This window comes from Adiantum capillus-veneris, chromosome 25, assembly GCF_014529385.1.
Source record: "Adiantum capillus-veneris isolate H3 chromosome 25, ASM1452938v2, whole genome shotgun sequence".
Taxonomy (NCBI): domain Eukaryota; kingdom Viridiplantae; phylum Streptophyta; class Polypodiopsida; order Polypodiales; family Pteridaceae; genus Adiantum; species Adiantum capillus-veneris.
Window position 1 is genome coordinate 60,351,600 of NC_140955.1, and position 20,958 is coordinate 60,372,557.

General features: G+C 40.2%; 1 protein-coding gene across 1 annotated transcript; it reads right to left on the minus strand.

Annotated features, from left to right (window-relative positions):
- Positions 1-14,883: 14,883 nt before the first annotated feature.
- On the minus strand, positions 14,884-18,096 carry LOC147424967 (uncharacterized). Its single transcript, XM_086500157.1, has 3 exons — positions 17,804-18,096; positions 17,565-17,715; positions 14,884-17,277 (listed from the first exon to the last, which is right to left on the minus strand). Exons 1-3 carry the CDS (start codon positions 17,804-17,806, stop codon positions 15,152-15,154), a joined length of 2,280 nt encoding a protein of 759 aa, XP_086356283.1. The 5' UTR covers positions 17,807-18,096; the 3' UTR covers positions 14,884-15,151.
- Between the last annotated feature and the right edge of the window lie 2,862 nt (positions 18,097-20,958).

Below are 20,958 nucleotides of genomic sequence, written 5' to 3' on the forward strand. Positions count from 1 at the left end.
TTGGATGGGGACAATTACCCTATGTGGGCTTATATGATGCAACACGTTCTTGTGTCAAAGGGCGTCTGGAATATTGTGCAGGGCATTGATGTACGTCCTGGTTCTGAGGATGTAGGCGATGTTGAGGATGTTGCAGGTCTTACTGCAAGGATTGCTGCTATTAGAGTTGTTTTGCCTACAATAGACCAATCTCGTCGGGATCTAAAGGATGCACAAGCTCATGAATTGATTCCATTGTATGTGAAGTGCACCATTGTTCCTTGCATCCGTTCAGCAAAATTTGCAAAACAGGCTTGGGATATTTTGGTTGGTCTTTATGCAAGTCGCAATGAGGCTAAAATTGCTTTGTTGCGTAAAGAGTTGGAGTCGAAGATTATGCATGAGGAAGATGATATGGACACTTTCCTTGCTAGTGTCAAGGATATCAATGAGCAACTTATTTCTGCAGGTGAAGTCGTTTCAGACAGTTCCCTTGTGCAGACTATTCTTGATGCCTTACCAGATTCTTGCCGGACTTTTGCTAGTACTTAGAGACTTATGACTCAAGGAAATCCTGAAGTTGTCAAGTTTGATGCATTATGCACATTGTTGTTGCAAGAGTCACTTTCTAGAAAAAACAGGACTAGGCAGCGTGCAGTTGAACAGGCTTTTATTGCTTCTCAGAGAAAGGGTGGTAACAGCAATACAACCACTTCTTATGGTTCTGCTGCGAGTGGAAAAAAATTTGTTCCTAATGCTTCTGCTGGCAGCAATTTGTCCGGAAATTCTGGTGATAAGGGCAAAAAGAAAATGCGTTGCCATTATTGTACAACTAATGATCACTTGATCAAGTTGTGTCCTAAGTTGAAGGCCAAAGAGGCTAAGAAGAAAGAGGGGGGTTCCACTGCAAATGCTGGTTCCACTACAAATGTAGCCATTGTTGAGTCTTCTGTGAAAGGAGACTGTGTTACTGATGTTGATGCAGAATGGGCTTTTAGTGCAGAGTGCACTTACAATCCTAATGTCCATGATGCATGCTTGTTTGCTGCAAATTCACATGTGTGGTATTTCGACAGTGGTGCTACAAAGCACATTACCTCACATCGTGAATTGTTCACCTCTCTCAAGTATGTCCCTCATGGGAATTCAGTCACTTGTGCCAACACAGGACAACCTTGCAGATCTTTTCACAAAGGCATTGTCGCATGAGAAGCTTGAAGCTTTCCGCAAAGCTTTGGGCTTACTCCCCTTTGTGGATTGATCATGTCCTTAGGGCATGGAACTTCCCTTTACTCATGTACCAGCTCTCGTTCACCGCATCACTCCACGGGGGATTTGTTACCATATACATGTGGTAGTGATCTGTGTGAACACACTAGGACCGCTGGGGCATTTTTTCCCTCTTTAGGAGGTTTTTTCCCCCGAGCATTGTATATACGCCCATCACTCTAGGGCTATCTGTCTTTCCATTGCACACTAAGAAACACACTCTCTATTCAGTGCCTTGAGCTTCCTTTGTCTTCTCCAAGTTGTGTGTGTTTCTCTGAAACCCTAATTCCAACAACTCTCGAGTATGTCCCTCATGGGAATTCAGTCACTTGTGCCAACAATGCCTCTTATCCTCTTCAAGGAGTTGGAAAGATTGTGCTTACTATTGCAAATGGCAATTCCTTCACACTTGTTGATGCACTTTATGTACTTGGGATCAAGAAGAATCTCTTGTCTGTATCCACACTTGCTAGACTTGGACTTGTAGTCAAATTTGTGGATGACAGATGTACAATTCATGATCTCAATTTTGGTGATGAAATTATTGCATCTGGCCTTTTGTGCCGTGGGCTGTATAAGCTCACTTCGTATGACAAGTGTGGACAAAATTTTGCAAATAGTGTTGCAGATTCAAGGGTTATTTTAGATGCAAAACTTTGGCATGCACGTTTTGGTCATCTGAATTTTGCCAGTTTGCTACGTTTGCAAAAATCTGATATGGTTGCTTGTTTGCCTCCTCTTGAAGCACCTGTTAAACATGTTTGTGAAGGCTGTATTTTGGGTAAGATGCAGCGTTCTAAGTTTCCAAAGGATGGTTCAGTTCGGGCCACATGGAGGTTGCAGCTTGTGCATAGTGATGTTTGTGGACCCATGCAAACTCCGTCCTTGGGCAATTACCTTTACTTTGTGACTTTCATTGATGATTTCTCCAGGCATGCTTAAACCAACGTCTGTAGTTTTTATGTGCTTCAAACAATTTCTAGCTATGGCTGAAAATGTCTCGAAATGTACTATGGGCACCCTTCATTCTGATCGAGGGGGGGAGTATATGTCTCATGAATTCAATGCATTTCTGGCTAGTCGTGGGATAAAACACCAATGTACAATGCCTTATACACCTCAGCAAAATGGTATTGCTAAGAGGAAAAACAGGTCACTTATGGAAATGGCACGATGTATGGTCAAAAGTCAAGCTTTGCCGAATTCTTTTTGGCTTGAGGCCATCATGTGTGCCAGTTATGTAATAAACAGGTGTCCTACAAAAGCTTTGCAATCTATTACTCCATATGAAGCATGGCATGATAGAAAGCCTTCTATTGAGCACATGCATGTTTTTGGCTGTTTGGCATATGCTTTGGTGCCACAAACATAACATAGAACATTAGATGATAAGGATGTCAAATGTGTTTTTGTTGGTTATAGTGCTGAAAGCAAAGGTTACAGGTTGTATCTTTCGCAAAAAAAACGTATTTTGGTTTCACAGGATGTAGTGTTTGTGGAAGATTCTGTTCAGCCCTTGCTGTCATGTACTAGAGACTGTAATGTAAGCTCATAGAACATTTATGACACTTTGTTGCCTCTTTTTGGAGGTGGAAATACGAATGTAAGTTACAATGAGGCAAATGTACAGCCTATGGGGGTTTCTGAAAATGTTACAGATTATCCTATTACTGATGTAGATGTACATGATGTACTTGATGAGGAAAGGGCTGAAAATGAGCAGGCTAGAGGTATGCCAAAATGGCTATGCACACTTTGCGTGACAGTAAATTGGGTGCACCTTTGTCTAGTCATACTCGTTCAGGCTCTCGCCATGCATCTTATGCATCAGATTGTTATGCTTTGGCTGTGTCTAGCTTACATGATGTTGAGGAGTCTTTGTCTTTTGTTGAAGCACAGAATTCAGAAAATTGGATGGCTGCCATGCAATCAGAATATGATGCACTTATAGAAAATGACACATGGACTTTATGTGATTTGCCTTCTGGCGAAAAGGCCATTGGAACGAAGTGGGTTTACAAGTTGAAACGCAAGCCGGATGGTGAGATCGATCTTCATAAGGCTTGACTTGTTGCAAAGGGTTATGCACATCAAAAAGGCATAGATTATGAAGAGACTTTTTCTCCCACTTGTCGTATGACTACTGTGTGTTTTCTATGTGCATTGGCAGCTCATTTTGATTGGGATGTACATCAATTAGACATTGTTACTGCTTTCTTGAACGATGACATATTTGAGGAAGTTTATGTAACGCAGCGTCGCGGTTTTGTCATAAAAGGACAAGAGGACAAAGTGTGCAGATGTAAGAAGTCTTTGTATGGGTTGAAGCATCTCCTCATGCTTGGTATGAGAAAGCCCGAAGGATTCACTCTATATATAAAACGAGACGCCACATGCAAGTGGACAATTTTGATAAAACCCCTATATACAACTCATATTAGGGAATATGACCCCCCTTTCTACGCTTTTACGACAATCAATGCAGAAAATTATCATACCCCTATCTTACATATAAAATTTAGGCCTCACATGATCTAGCTAAGTAAAACTAGTCAAAGAGCGTGTAGCATAGTGACTGGCAACGTACTAAGGAACCACTTATGTTGATAACTAGATGTACTCTCAATGTGTCTTAGTTTGAGTTTCAAACTATGTACCCGTTCAGCTTGCACTCTAGCTACTCATCCAATTCTGCCCCATCTAAATTACTCAAAAAAACATGGTCATATAGTTGTGCTAGGTTCTTTGTGTAAATTTGCATCTATACAAACTCTTTATAGCTTTCATCCCTCAACAAATGAACTATAATCACAAAACAAGCAATTGATACAAAGCAGTGTTAGTTCTTGCATGGATCTTTGTAGCTATTGACTCAAAAGTTCAAGGTCAGTCTCTTTTGGGAAGCAATGATTCAAAACACAAAAACTTCCTCTCATTTTTTCCTTTTCTCACTCTCCCTCCCCCCCAACCAATGCATATGATACCCCCTCCCTTATTTTTAAGCTTAGGAGATAAATTATTGGGGGTCTTCCCCTAACTTATACGCTTATGTAACTTGTAAAAAAACCCCCCTCCCTTGCACTTACGTGGTGCCATAAGTTTTCCATGGTGAATCCCCTAGGTGAGAAAGTTGACACTCATTTGGTCAAACGAGGCTTTCGTAACAGTCCAACAGAAAGCACATTGTATGTAAAGTGTGAGGGTGATGTACTTCTCATTGTGGTTCTTTATGTCGATGATTTGCTGATCACTGGACCAAATGAGAGACATATTGCTGAATTTAAGGCTGATTTGAATGCTACTTTCAAGATGAAAGATTTGGGGGTGTTGCATCATTACTTGGGTATACAGTTTAAGCAGTGTGATGGTGGTATTGCCTTGTGTCAGAAAAATTACATAAAGACATTGCTATGTAAGTTTGGACTTGAGAATTGCAAAGCTATTGCCACTGCCATGGAAACAGGTTTGAAGTTGAGTCTACATGATGCTGGCGATCCTGCTGATGCCATTCTTTATCAAACTGTTGTTGGATGCCTCATTTATGTACGCAACACAAGGCCGGATATTCAGTTACAGTCTCACAGGTCACCAGATTTATGCATAGACCAGGGTCTAAGCATTGGCAGGCTATCAAGAGGATTTTCCGCTACCTTAGTGTCACTTTACATCTTGGCTTATTTTATCCCAAGGGGGGATCATTGCCGCCAGACTTACATGCTTTTCGGACTAAGATTGGGCTGGTTGTTTTGACATGCGAGTGTCCACAAGTGGTTTTTGTTTCATGCTTGGCAGTTCAGTATATCATGGTTGAGCAAGAAGCAACCTACTATGGCCACTTCGAGTTGTGAGGCTGAGACAGGGAAGTCTTCACAGCTACGGTTGAGTGTATATGGCTCAGACACCTTATGGCTGATTTGGGTGTTGGACAGAACACTGACAGTCAGAGCGCATTGGTAGTTGCAAGGAACCCATATTTTCATGCTCGCACAAAGAACATTGAGGTGCATTACCACTATGTCAGGGAGAGGCTCTCAGCAGGAGAGATCACCTTGGCTTATGTGCCAACACAGGACAACCTTGCAGATCTTTTCACAAAGGCATTGTCTCGTGAAGAAGCTTGAAGCTTTCCGCAAAGCTTTGAGCTTACTCCCCTTTGTGGATCGATCATGTCCTCAGGGCATGGCACTTCCCTTTACTCATGTGCTAGCTCTTGTTCACCACATCACTCCAAGGGGGATTTGTGACCATATACATGTGGTAGTGATATGTGTGAACACACTAGGACCACCCGGGCATTTTTTCCCTCTTTAGGAGGTTGTTCCCCCCGAGCATTGTATATATGCCCATCACTCTAGGGCTATCTGTCTTTCCATTTCACATTAACAAACACACTCTCTATTGTGTGCCTTGAGATTCCTTCGTCTTCTCCAAGCTGTGTGTGTTTCTCTGCAACATCTTCTCCAAGCTGTGTGTGTTTCTCTGCAACCCTAATTCCAACAGGCCTCGCTATAAAGCAACCAATCCTTGGGACGACATGAATAGACTAAGAGAGCCTCAAAGTAGGTAATCCCTTATTTGAACATCCAAGAAAAACTAGTATGACTACCTTCTTTGGGGTATTGGGAATCTTCCTCTTCTATTCATAGAGAGATATGTTTATTTCAAGATCTAGTTGTGAATAAGATTCCAACCTGAGAGGATCTGTTGTTTGATTTATAGCATTGCTTGCGCCTATAAGCGTGGTATTTCTAAGGGTATGACCTAGATAATTCCAAATCACTCCATGAGTATTGATGGTCATTGATTGGCCACTTCTTCATTCTTGTACTTTCAAGAAGAGAAGTTCTCAATGTGCCAAAGGGTAGTGGATAATTTCATTATTGGACATGATAGACTGTGTTGGTCACCATTAACTACTAGTTTCAAAATTTTTCATGCAGATTCTACCTAAAAGTTTTGGATTTGCAAAATCTAACCATGGGATTTTTTTATTTCCAAGGAAACACCCAAGGTTACTAGTTAAATATTGCTTGATTTTCATTAATCTCTTATTTAGTGTTTAGCAAGCGAAAGACATATTGGGCCTTTTTGAGTCTTCACTTTTGGTAATGTACCATTCAAGTTTGGAAAGTGCACTTGATTCTAGGTAAGTGGATGCTATTTTTAACCTTCAGGTAAGCATATGATTTGGTTTCATTTCATTTTGAATATGCATTGATTAAGTTTTCCAAGTAGAGTGTATATGCTAGAATGCTTTCATCCATTTTTCTCTTCAAGAACATGACAAGGTCATGTAGGAGCAAAGTATTTTGGAACAATAGTGCACCAAATACATTTCTACACCCTACAATTATAGACCTACAAGGTAGGGTTTTGTTTGGCACATTTTGTTAGTCACAAGGGTGCAACATTGTCTAAGAACTCATGGATTTTGGCTTAGCCAGTGTGGAGCATGGTTTATGAGGGTCGCGCTCACTCATGTCGCTGAGTGTTTATAGTTACCTCCCCACATTCTTGTACTTGATGGTTGTCATTTTTTTGGACATCCTTCTATGAGACATATTCACATGTGAATATGAGTCTCTGGGACTGACACTAGAACCTCTTTTTTTTATTATGTGTCATGACAAAGCCCCTATGTGCTGGTCAAATCCGTTTTGCAAACCATTTTGAGCACATAGTATCAAAAATAATTTCAGTGTCCAGAAATTGTCGGATACTTATAAAGACTTGTTAAGGTTACAAGTGCTGCTAAACAACATTAACAGAAGCTTTTTTATGCATATAGCAAGATTGTGTATTGTTAATGAGAATGTTTCATTGTTTGTACCTATATGTGATTTTTTTTTTCACATTCTATAATGGTTCAAACATTTTAGCAAGGTTTGCAAGTGATTGCAGTAGAAATTATTTAGTTTCTTTTCAAAAGTATTTACCCTCCTCTTTCATGTGTGCTATGTACATTACATCTGCCATAAGCATTGGTAATTATAGTCACGAAAATATAGGTTCGGATTAGGTTTTGCTAAAGGCATGCACACTAGGTGTTATGGGCCCTACTGATTAGCAAAGGTTGCTTTTGAGCGGTTTGAAAATTCATGAAATTGATAGATTCTAAAGCATTTTGCACTATATATGCATTATTTCTATGAAATTAATTGTTGGTCTACCAATCACCATCGGAGGTCATGGCTCAATTTAGGTTCTTGTAGATAGGTTAAATAAGCATTGTACAATTTATTCAATCCACTATTCCAATCTCTAAAGTTAGCCAACTTGGTTGTCTAAGATTTGTATTGATTATAAGAAATTGCTCTGGAAGACTGTCAATACATGGCTGGCGAGAAACAATTCAGTATCTATACTGCCACTATTCCAAAGACGAATAGATAGCTTACAAGTGTTAAACTTGTGTTAAAGGATATGCTAAGTGCGTACGCTAGCACAAAGCAATCCAATTGGAAAGATTATCTCTCTAGTTGGAGTTTTCTTACCATGAGGCACGACTAGGTTTAGTCCCTTCATGTTTAAGTCAAGCTCTCAACCTTGATCACCACTTATGGTGGGATTTATATTGATGAAAAATGATAACAAGTCAAGGACTTAATCTTTGCTGATGAGTTAGCATGTTACTTTCATGGAAAGTGAGAAGAGGTATTGTTTGAGACACCTCCTAGGTGTAGAAACTCATTTACAGTACTCCAATGAGTTATAAATAGAGTCTACACACTATGTTGGTTATAGGCCAGTTACACAAATGATGCCTGCTAGATCCGTGAGGGATGCCACTGTAGAAAACATTAGTGTTCTTACGAAGATATTAACACTTCTGTTTTCGAGGACCAAAATGCTTCTCCAAGGGGGGAGTAATGTCAAGCCTAGAGTAACACGGACCAAGGCCAAGGGCTATGACACACATGTTGTACATGAGCCTGTATATTAGCAGGCGATGGACCTATATTAGGCATGGTTGGTGGATATGTGCATGTGCTAATCCCTAGTCTCTCATAATCTATTGTCCTTAGTCTCTTTTCTTTACATCTAGTATCAGGGCTTAAAGCTAGAAGTACTAGATCCTAGTAAGTTTTCATTTGCATCAAACCACTTCTAAGCTAGACCATTCAAGATCACTCTCTCTCTCTTTGATTTTATTAATCGTTACTCATACCTCTTGCATTTCATTTAGGTGTAGTAATAAAATTGGATTGATTGTCTTTTTTGTGTGTGCACATTGAATCCATCTTGTACTTCAATTTTTGAGCCCAACATGGCCCCAAATATCTGCAATTAATGTGTGTGCATCAAGACCCTCAACCATTGCTTTCAAATGATCCTATTCATGTTGTGCCCTTGGGGTCACTACTATAGGAAGGTTATCACTTGTGAAATCAGCTCCAAGTGACAAGGTGCTCAGATTGGCGAGCCAGTTAGTTGGCATGTACCTAATTTTGGGAGTGCAAAGGTCATGAGGTCAATGCCCACATCCTAATTTTAGGAGCTTGGGAGGACATCAAACTCCATCCAATCAGCCTTTGTGGAAAAAAGTGGGTTTGTAGAGGCGTTTCTGCCACTAGAAATTATTACAATCCATTGGTGGATCTAAAGTCGAGCACCAACTTTTTTGCATGACTCGACTACTACTCCCGCCTCAAAGTTAAGCCTTTTATCCCCTCTTTTTTATGTATGCAATCATCCCTCCATATGGTGATATCATGATTATAGGATTATAAAAGCATTGGAGATTAGAAATTTCCCTATATTAAAGGGTAAGGCCTTCTTAACACTATACATTTGGGTACACCATGGGAAAATAGGCACTAATCATCTTTGATGGCCAAGGTTTTCACACGTGGAAAAATAATACAAAGCGTTATCTGATGAAGAAGAAATTATGGTATGTAATTAAACCATCAGGAGAGGGAGAGAGGATTGAGGCCATGCGGTTTCAAGCATTGCTCATGGTAAGAGATGAGAAAACACTAGGCACTCTTGTCATAGCAGAAAGAGACAACTATGTCCACTATCTAGATGAGTGCACTACTTCCTGTGATGCATGGATCGCACTAGAGAGACACTTGGGAGCCATAGCCAAACACTCCAAAATATCCCTCAAGATGTAGCTCTATGGTCTCACCATGGAACCCAAAGACGATCTTCCTTCTCTTGTAAAATAGAATTAAGATAATTTGCACTCAATTAGCATACATAAAGTTTCCAATGGACAATGAAGACCAAGTAGTCGCTCTACTTAAAGTAGTACCTGATGTAGACTACGATCAAATTCTCACTATACTCAAAGAAAAGAAGCTTGTACCCAGCACTGAGGATGTCGTCAACTTGCTCCAAAATCACGAGAAGAAGATAAAATACACAAGGACCTCATGAGGATCTTTTGTTGCTACATCATTGAGGAGCCCAACTATGAAGAAATGAAAACACTACAACCACAACAACCACTCATCTATGAAATGTTACAAAATCAATCCTTGTGTGCATTGTGGTAAAAGTAACCATGGATATGATTGGTGTTTGTACAAAGAGAAAAGAAAAGGCAAAGCCAACATAGCTAAGAAATCAAGTGATGAAGACAATGGAGCAGTATGCTTCATAGATGTACTCTGAGACACACACTTTGTTTTTCATACACCCTTGTTTCCTACTACTCTCAAGAGAAAGAGCTTTGTCATACACCAGTCTTTGGCATAGACCCTATTTTCAACACTCTCTAGGGGAGGCATTCACTTTTTATACCTATCTAGATGGGAGAATAATACCCCACTAGAGAAGGATTGATAGGTTTTGTGCCTAGCTCACACCATGGAGCACTACCCCGAGCACAACTTGACCAAATACATTGCACTTGGACTAGAGATACATTTGCCACTTTTAATTCATGCTTGCACATTAAAATCATCATCAGTGATATTAGCAAAAATTCACCTCCTAGGCCTATATAATGGCCCTTGTACTTGTTTCAATTTAACTCAATAATCAATCTAGTTTGTGTTTGTTTCCATTGTGCATTGAGTCTCCTAATTGTGCTTACCTTGGATCCAAATTATTCTTTTCCCATTACCATGAATTCAAGCCTAATATACTCTCCTTAATCTCTTTGCTTTACATATGATATGATGGATATATTCCTCTTTATTCATACAAAGAGATATTTGAAAGCCAAACAAAATTAGATCTTGACCTAAGTCTCACATGCAAATTAAACTGTAGATGATTTTCATATGATTCTTTATATATTTAACATAAGGAAATATTCATCTAATTTATGCATTCAAATAAAAGTGGGAAGATTGATAAGATAGACATACTCTCACTTTATTCTAATTCTCACAAGTTCACCAATTTGTATGTGATACACATGCCAAAAATTTATAATATCAATCAATCCATTTGATTCTTACATGTTAATCTAAGAGAATGTGATGCAAGAAAAAAGATCAATACATTCGACAGAATTAACCCTTGATCTAGTTTTTATACATAAATCAAATTACATATAGCACATAAAAAGAAATTCAAAGTTTCAGATCAACAAATTCAACACATATGAAAATCTAGAGCTAAAAGCTCTTATTTACTCATTATTTTTCTTCAAAACATGGATAAAATAGTCATCAATTGGTTGTAGGTTAGTACTAGTACAAAACTTGATGAATCTATTGCAATTAAGAAACTCTAGAACACGCCAACACCTTACAAACAACTTTTCAAACGTTGAAATTTGAGTTTCAAGCAAAAAGTTATGACGAGTTTCAAGCAGAAAATCTTGACAATTTGTACATTTTGTTGAATTGCATGATTGTATTTGTGCTCGAGCTATGCAAAGCTAGGATTGATCAAAACTGCCTTGGTTTTATGAAGAAATGCAATTACACTCTAAAACCATGTTGAAAATACACAAAGAGCTAAGAACAAAAACACAATAAATAGATGTTAAAATCACAATGTGTGTAGAATACTCACACTAGAGAATTTATATATAGAGGGAACCTCGGTGCTATATATAGAGTAGCTTTGTACGCAAGCCATCTAATAGGGTAGCTTTAACACTAGAATGGTAACATGACACTTTTATGTCCTTGGACACTTTTGTGTCCTGTTAAGTGACCATATTGCTTGAAATATTTTAAGGGTATGAAAATGAATTTCTAGGTGCTATATATCCACAAAGTTGCTTTATGAGCTGAAAAAAACTTAGCATTTTTTTTGGAGTATCGATCTCACCATTAACTTTACTCTTGCACAACATTTTTGAACCTAAACTGTGTGAAAAAACAGGTCCTGTTTTTGGCTTTTTTTCAATTTTTGGCAACTATACCACTCTAAACTTCGTGTTTGTGAGGTTTAGATTGCTAGAGGTTAGGCCTTCATAGTTCTCAACATGTTTTGATGCTTGTAGGGAGAGCTAAGTGTTAAAATTGAAAGTTATGACCAACTTACAAGAATTGCATAATCCTGTTTTTTGGCCAAAATTAGCACTTTTATGATTTTTTGGTGGCTTTCTTGATATCCAAATTCAATTTTGATTGTGTAAGTGTAATGTATAATATAAAGCTAATCTTCCTTGAGTTTTGGGGACCTAATACGCTATATAGCATAGTATATGATGATGGTTGAGTTTTTTGATTGCTGAAGAATACGAAACATTTTAGAGTAGCAATTATAACTTTCTCAATATTGCTAGTTTCTTAGGCCACTTGTGTATATTTTGTAGGTAGTAACCATATCTAATCATAAACTACAAACTTGGCTAGCTATTGAGTAGTTTCTATGGATTTCTAGAGGTCGTAATGCTAAACCCAGTTTTTTCATGTTTGCTGTATTTAGCACTTTATCATTGTCCCCAAGGTTCCACTTAGTAAGAGATCCATTATCCTTTTGACATGCTCCATGGCTCCTTTTGAATCAAAAGGCCCAAATGGAACTAAGAAAACATGTATATAGTATCTGTATTGAGCGTGACTATAGAAACTTTGATGATAGGTCCGCATAATGCCAAAAATGCAACTTTTTTGAAGCGATTTTTTTTGTCCAAAAAAGAATAGTGAGGTAAAAGCAACCATATGTTTTGATCACCAACCCATTGAAGTTAACGGGGCATTTTATCTCATGTCCTGCAAAAATCCATACTCTTATTTATATGCAATCAACCGTAAGAAATTGTTGTTTTGGGCAAAATGCACTGGTCCATCAACTTTGGAGGCTTGTAGTGACCAAGGGATGAGAAAAATTACAAGGTTCTCATTTTTTCCATATGTAGTAGTTATTTAACTATAAGCTCATGAAAGGATTTTTCAAAATGAGTGGATCTACTATGGTTTTGGAATTTTTTCCCAAAACCCTGAAAGGACACTTTTATGTCCTGTTAGGTTACCATTCTAGTGTTAAATATAAGCTCAACACCTATCAAATGTTTAACTAGCCACCCATTGGGGTTAGCATAGATAAACTTCCATTTACATTCTCAAGATGGACAACATGCAAGCCATAAATGCTAAATTCATCAATGAATAACCTTATGGACTTGCCAAAGAAGGATTAAAATACATAAGTTACAAAGTGCTAAAAGTTCACGAAGTATTTAGGATGCCAGAAGGCATCACTCTAAAAGTAAAGCACCGCCATGATGTTATAAATGAGTTCTTTCTTGGTCTTCTTTAGCAATCCTGATTTTAAAGTATCCCGAGTAACCATCACGTAGTGCATACCTTTTATTCTCACACTTTTTAGAGGATTGCAGCTTGAAAAGATAGAGGGAATTGCTCCCTACTCATTGCTGCGTTGAGTGGATTTGATGAATGAGTCGTGTAGTAAGGACAAAGCTTGCAGATCCTACATTGCATTCAGTAGCTAGCCCTTAATTAGTTAGTATGCCTCACCGTAGGGCAAGGTTATTGGTGGCCCACTATGAGTGAATATGTTATGGCCTATTTGATAAAGTCACTTGAGTGCAACTAATTGACTCATGATAGACATGCATTTTGGCCACACCAACCCAAAGCTAAAATGCACACAAAATCTTAATGCCACAATTAATAGACAACAAAGTGAGATGACTGAAATTCAACTTTAAGGCTATGTGTGTTCGGCTCTCATCACTAGAGATGCTTTAAGTATGCTCATCAAGACAAGGACAAGTAATCACTTATCCATAAGTTTTACAGCCATTATTGATTATGAATGACAATATGTCTATAAAAATTTGTGATTTTTATCAAAGGGCTAGAATGCCAATGACATGTGAGTATATACCACTACACCCTAATGTTAGCATGTGACCATTTGCAGACTTGAGTCTAAGGCATGTGCCACTAGAAAAATAGAGCGATAAATAATAATAGCTACCAATCATTTCACTCACTGGGCATAGGGTTAGGCAAAAGAGACACTCAAATAGCACCAAACTTCCTCAATAAACACTTTGTTGTAGAATTTATTCTCCCAGAATATAGTCAAGGATAAAGGCACTCATTTAGGAACACAATGATTTCTATCTTGCTAGATGAAATCTTGGAAACTTAGTTAAAAATTAGTCCCCTAGCATCCATGAGCCAAAGGATAAGCCAAATACATAAATAAAACTTTTTTCACTGTAATATAAACCACCACTCTAGTGAGGTGTTGTCGGTTGTATATGATGGCCAATAAACATTATGAGGTGGCCACTTTCAAAATGGTCAATTTTAACACAAATACCATGGTGACACCCAAGTTGAAACCAAAGCCACAACCAAGGCACATACGAGTTCAAGGAACAAGGTTATCAGAAAGGCTCCACAAATGCAGTGGTTTGCCAAGTGTGGGTTTCTAGGGCCACATTACACTTCACAAGATGAAGCTGTGTGAATTCTTTAAATAACCAAACCAAAGTCACGACAACTATACCCTCCTATTACTAGGACCAACTACAACCATGTGCCTTTTTAACGAGGACGAATGCCAACATATGAAGAGAAGAGAAAAGCTACAAGAAACAATTAGAGCTCCCCTACATCCAACTCAAATTATGCCAACATCTCAAGAGAAGGGTGAAGCAAAAACTAGACCCAACCTAAACACTACCTCAAATCATGTCAATTGCCTTGCTTTCATTGTTCCTATTCACCTTGTTGCATGGGCTATGGAAGCGGCCACATGAAGCATAGATATCAACTACTTCAGCTTCTTTAGTGGATAACTATGCCTCATCCACGGTGACATGTGCACTGGTTATTTCCTTACTATGACTACAAAAGTCTCTTTGCAACTAGGCTGGTTTTGACATAGGTGCAACTAGAGTAACATCCTACTGATAAATATTACACATCCTCACTTGCATTGATCACAAGATAAGTAATTTCTTTGTCCCCCCTCGCAACTCATCTTAGAAAAGAAGAGTAAAAATTGATGAAAAAGAGAAGAAAAAGTAGGGAATGATTAATTATTTCTCTCCCCCAATGCTTGATTTTTTTTTATATAAAGGGGGACAAAAAATGCTATTTTCAAGCATATTATAGTGCTCTTTTGCGGTTGTGTCATGAGCTCTTGATGCTATTCATATTGTTAACTGACTCTCATAAGGCCTCTTTGATCACCAAAAAATGCAAAAAAAAGGGAATAAAGACCATAAAACAAATGACAATGCACTTGTCGAAATTTTTGCTTCGAGTGATGTGAGACTAAAATTCAGTGAAGTAAAATATCTACAGAGCTATGGACAATGTGATCATGAATGGTTAACCCTAAGCAAAATTGGAGGATCCAAGCTTTCCATCCTCCAAGGTGAACTCCTTCCCTGTGGTGATCACAAGAGCCTAAGGGAAGAGTTCACACACAAGCTGTGTAAAGAATGCAACTACTACAAAGGGGGAAGATAGTACTACTTTGGGCTTTTGGCTTTAATTAGGGATTAATTAAAATCCAAACAATTAGGCTTACATCTTTTTGAGCAACTTTCACTTGAGTAAGAGTCAGAGGCAGCTGCCCTCTTTACTCCTTTCTCTTGCCCTTCCTCACCACAAGTCATGATTTGTGGCTTCACATCCACTCCAAACAACCTAAGCCCTGCAGGCTTGCTAGAAGCAGACAATGTTGCTTTCTGGCCTTCCTCTGCATATCGACAAGCTTCCTGATGAGCATTTCCCTCATATTGTATCCCCCTTTCCTGCTCTTTCGCATTACCGAGAACCTCGGGTCCTTCACCACTAGTCAATGGTCTCCTCTCCCACGCCGCTGCCAGAGGCAGCTGCGTTCTTCGCCCCGTTGCCGCATGCATATTGCATGCCCCCTCATCCACCTCCCCCCTCTTTACATGATCCACTACAGGATATTGAAACTGCAATGAGCACATAGATGCTCCCTCTGCTGCTGATGTTGTCCGCAATGCAAGCTCGCCTACATGTTCATCCTGACTAGACCTCATAAAATCTATGATTTGATTGCTAGCTCTATTCAGAGAGAAAAGGTGTGAATCTTCATGATGCACAGGACCTCCACTTCCTTCTTGAGCTTCCCTATAAGCAATCAAATATGATGATGATGATGATGGAAAGTTGAGCTCTCTCGCCGATTGGAATTGAGTATTCGGACGTTGCTCGACCGGAAACCGGGGCTCAAGACTACTTGCAGAAGCCTGCATAAAGCTGTTCAATACCATTGCCTTGTGCTGCTGCAAGCTGAATTCTTGATGTGCCAATTGTGGGTGTTCTAAATACTGCTGTTGGTGACTACGGAGATGGTCACTGATGGATGCACTCGTAGTTTTTGCCGCCGCTTGCGAGGCAGTCGGACGATGCCGACAACTAATGAAGAGCTGGACGTCATCATTGCCAATACCGCGTTCGAAACAGACGATGTCACCTGCCTCGAGCTTCTTTTCTTTGACAAAGCCACTCCACCCCTTGGTGAAGACATAGCTCTGGCTGCTAGCCCAGTAGGAGTAACGGAACCGCCAGATTTTTCCTGAAGAGTCCTCCAAGTTGAGCATCATCCCTTTCTCATTGTTGGTGGTGCTAAGCGGGAAACAGCGCTCCGCATGCTGTTTGGGGATAACAAGGCGGTTAAGCTTGCCGACATCACTTGGGGTGAGGCTTTTGTCGAAAAGATGCTCTCGTGGTTCCGCTTGCACCCAATTGGATGATGGTGAAGATGAGGACACAGGAGGGGCCCTTGTAAAAACACCTTTAGATGCTGTTGTCGAATACGATCCCCCCCTTATTGAATGTGCATTCGCATCCAAACATGTGCCTGTATCAGCCTCTACCTTCGGCACCACCGCCCCTCCGCGACCACCCCTTCTAATTCCTCCACCTCCAGTTCCCACATTATCTTCTTTCCCATCATTACAGCTCCTGCCCATATATTCCTGCCTCTTGCTTTGCTCCAACTCCTCTTCAAATGTATGCCTTCTCAACATATCCACAACTTGCTCCTTGCTCAATCTATTCAAGAAAATCTCTTCTGCATAACCATGCTTGACAGCCTTAAAATTTACGACCGCTTCTCTTCCCCGATACTTCCTCGCTGCACGGTCATAAGCTCTCGCTGCTTCCTCCTCTCTATTGAATGTGCCCAACCAGATTCTTTGGTTCTTGTCATAGATTTGTGCACCCCATCGCCCATTCGGCTGGGGGACGACTCCTTTATATTGTGCGGAAAGCTTCACAGAATCTGAGCATCCGCTTAAGCGGCGGCCACTATCAGAATCTGCACCAGAGCTACTCCCCCCGAAGGTGTAAGATATGGCACTGAAACCGCTGCCAAGCCTCTCCAAACCACCGATGGGGGTTCCTTGGTCGTCTGACTGTAAATGTAGGAAGCCTAAGGCAGAACTATCTTTAGAGATGTTGGATTGGGAGGATTTCTCTGTGATAGAAAGCTCTTGAGGTGAGCCACAGCTCACAGTACTCTGAAGTATGCTAAAATTGTAGGTTGGAGAAGCATGTGAAGAGGCGGCTGCGGTGTTGTTGTCGTCATAGTCGCTGTCGTCTTTGAGGGCGCAGAGAGTAGGGGATGCTCTGAGATTAAGCTGCGAGCCTATCAAACGGAAGATGCGAAGACCCATGTGGGAGGTCAGGATGGAGCAATCAGAAGAACAATGGAATTTGCATATGGAAGGAAATAGGGGAATGCAATGTATGTGGGCTATGGTGTTGAAAGCAGAGAAAAGACTTCATTCATGATGAGAGGAATCAGAGAGAGTGTGTACTGTGTGTATGTGTGAGAGAGCGAGGAAATTGTGTGTGTGTGTGTGTGTGTGTGTGTGTGTGTGAGAGAGAGAGAGAGAGAGAGAGAGAGAGAGAGAGATTGAAAGAGACACTCACTCGCGGAGAACCCAAAATCAGAGAGAGCTTCATCACAAGAGTCTACAGAGAAGCTGGCTCTTTCACGAGGTGATTGATCAACTCCATGCCGATTCAAAAGCAGAGCGAAAGGCAAGCGTCCTCTGTAGTACTCCTGCTGCACTTCTTCCTCCTGAAAAGCCCAAAAACCGGATTGTTAAAGTGGGCGATTTTGTTGTGAATTATTAGAGAGAAATTGGCTAATGGGCATGCAAGCCTACCATTGTATGTGCGCGTGTGAGGGTAGATTTCGCAAGCGAAAAGCCTGCTCTGAGGGATTAGGGGCCTCCAGATATGAGATAGAGGCAAGGCGGAGTGACCGAATTAACGCCGTTGTGTGTGTGCGCGTGTGTTTGAGAGAGAGAGAGAGAGAGAGAGAGAGAGAGAGAGCGCACGCTAATACAGCCGCACAACATTGAGTGCGGAGCAAATCTTTATATATCAGGAGGGAAGGGGGAGGGGGCGATGAAGGTGGTAGCTAGCGCGCTCTCTCTCTCTTCTCTTTCCTGGTACGCATTGCAATTTGCAACTTGCTGCAACTCGTTTCTCTCTCTCTCTCTTTCCACCGTCACATATGTCCGCTGCGATATGTGCGCTTCGAGGGCGAAAAGTTTGAGAAAAATATTGGTCAGCGGCGAGCGCAGCCTTAGAGCGCTCCCCCATAGTGGATGGGTCTCTCCGAAAGAATTAAGAGGGGTTTCGCACACAGGCAAGAGAGAGAGAGAGAGAGAGACAGAGAGAGAGATTATCGATGACTTTGCATGAAAAATTATGTTGTCTAAGACGCACAGTGTGCGGGAAAAATCATTTTCCCAAAATTCCTTTCCTTGATTTTGTGAAGAGGAAAATTTAGAAAATTACGTTATTTTTTTGGGTTTTTACACTATTCTTCTCTATTTTGGGACGGAATTTTTCCTTTACCCCTTGCCCTCAACTGGCATTTTTGAAATTGTAAACGGCACGATATTAAGCTGAGACACATTTTTCCCGAACACTAAAGACGCAGTTCAAATGACAATTGGATTTGCCATTGATTGCCATTGCAAACCTTTTTCGTTCTCATGAAAGGTTAAGGTGCAACTGGTTGCCATGCTGCTCTTGGGTGAGTGTTCATCGCTTTTTCAACGCTCTCACAGACTTTCTTACTATTTTTTGAATATTATAGGTACTTCTACGACATCATTGCTCCTCATGTGAATGTGAAGGTTCGGGTTGGTAGCTACACAACCCTTGAGCTCGGTGAATTGAGCCTAAACTTTGTGATCTACTTTCAAGCCCACCGTAGAGGGCTCCCCATAAGCCTTTGAAGGCGCTTTTAGCGAGGCCTACAAATTCAATGTATGCATCGTAAATATGCTTGTGCAATAACAAAAAGCAGGGATGACCGACAGCTTGCAACTATTTCTTATCTGCTGGGGGTGCCTTGACCACCCCCTACATTGATGAAGTACCCCTTAGACATGTTGGAGATTGTCAATGCTGGAGAAGCTATTGATTGTAGCGATGCGAGACTTCAAGGTTCCTAAAGGGCCCAGGGCTCCTAGTTTCGACAAAGAACCGTTAATGCCATCAACACTCTACCCAAAGGCCTCAATCCTCGAACAACTTTGAAAGGATCGATTATCATGCCTTTCCGTTCAACATTGGCCTGCCAACACAAGAAGATTTAGAAATTCTCTCATGTAGGAAAATGGAGTCTTTCTCAGTGTTTTTCATACAATGCATAACATCATGAGCTTCTGCTCGAGATGCACCGCATACCTAGCTAGGTATGTGGCGCCTCCCTCACCGTGTGCGTAGATTACCATGGCATGAGCATGGCTGCTATTAAGAACAAGTATCAATTACCTAGAGTGGATGAGTTATTTGATAAGCTCAACCATGTTCGTATTTTTTCAAAGATAGATTTGCGGTCAGGGTATCATCAAGTGCGCATGAGGCTTGCGGATATATCTAGAACTACTTTTGGAACAAGGTTTGGACATTGTGAATTTTTGGTCATGCCCTTTGGGTTGACCGATGCACTAGCTACTTTCATGATGCTTATGAACAATTTCTTGAAACCATAACTGGGCAAGTTTGTTACCATTTTTCTCCATGATATCCTAGTGTATAGTGGCTCTAAGGAAGAGCACTTGCAACATCTAAAGTAGGTGTTTGAATTATTATGGAAAAACAAGTTATATGCCAAGGAATCCAAGTGTGATTTTCTCAAGGATGAGAATCACTAAATTTTAGCTACCCAACTTCATATGGATAAATCCAAAGTGGATGTCATTTGGAGATGGCCTTCTCTCAAAAATTTGGAAGAGCTTCAAATTTTCTTGGGATTTGCGGGTTTTTATCGAACATTTGTTGAAATGTATGCTTCGTATTGTTGTTCCTATGACAGACCAACTAAAAGCCAAGGGGAAAACATTTCAGTGGAGAGAAGCTCAACATCAAATTTTTTATGATCTCAAAGTTGCAATAGCTACAGCTCTATTGTAGCTATTGTGGACCCTATGAAACCGTTTGTGCTAGAAACGAATGTAAATAATTGTTCTATTGGAGCAGTCCCTTTACAGGAGGGAAGGCCAATTGCATTTGAAATCAATTAACTTGATTCTACACAGCATAATTATTCCGCTTATTATGAAAGAGAACTCTATGCAATAGTGTCTGGAGTATGATACAAATCTCTGGTATCGTAAAGGATGATACAATGTGGTAGGTGATGCTCTTAGCTGTATGCCTGAGATCAACTCTGTTCTCCTAATAGAGCTTTGAAGTGAGTTTTTAGAATCTTTCAAGGAAAAATATGAGCATGATGAAACGTACTTCAAAGTGTCGAGCCATGTGAAAAAGAGGGTTCTTTCTCACTCCAACGTTGGCAGAATGTCTTTTTCCTTCATACCTAGCTCTCCTCTTTCGAATGATGAGCTGTAACGATGGGAGATTTTTTTTGTAGATGATGGGTACCTACTCCACAAGGGGAGAGTTTGTCTACTGATAGACGTAGACATTTGGTGCAAAATTCTCTACGAATGTCATGACAGTCCTAGTGTAGAGCACCTAGGCATAAAAAAAACGTATGCACTCATACAAAAATAGTTTTACTGGCCAGGTTTATTCGGGTATGTTCAAGACTATGTCTTGCATTGCTAAAAATGTCAAGTTAATAAAGCAGGCCGGCACCTAAAAGTTGCATCCTTTGGATATTCCCAAGGGTAAATGGAAAAGTATCTCTATGGATTTTACTGTGGGTTTTCCAACCATTGTACGAGGTCATGACTCGGTTATGGGTGGTAGTAGATCAGTTGACTAAACTGCAAATTTATTCACCAAGTTCACAATTAAAATTCTAGAGTTTACCAAGTTATTTGTTGACAATCTG

Bases quoted from the DNA above. Each gene is read 5' to 3' on its own strand.
- LOC147424967 (XM_086500157.1), bottom strand. The intron at 17,278-17,564 runs GTGAGTGTCTCT...TCCGTTTGATAG, and splicing joins TGATTTTGGGTTCTCCGCGA to GCTCGCAGCTTAATCTCAGA.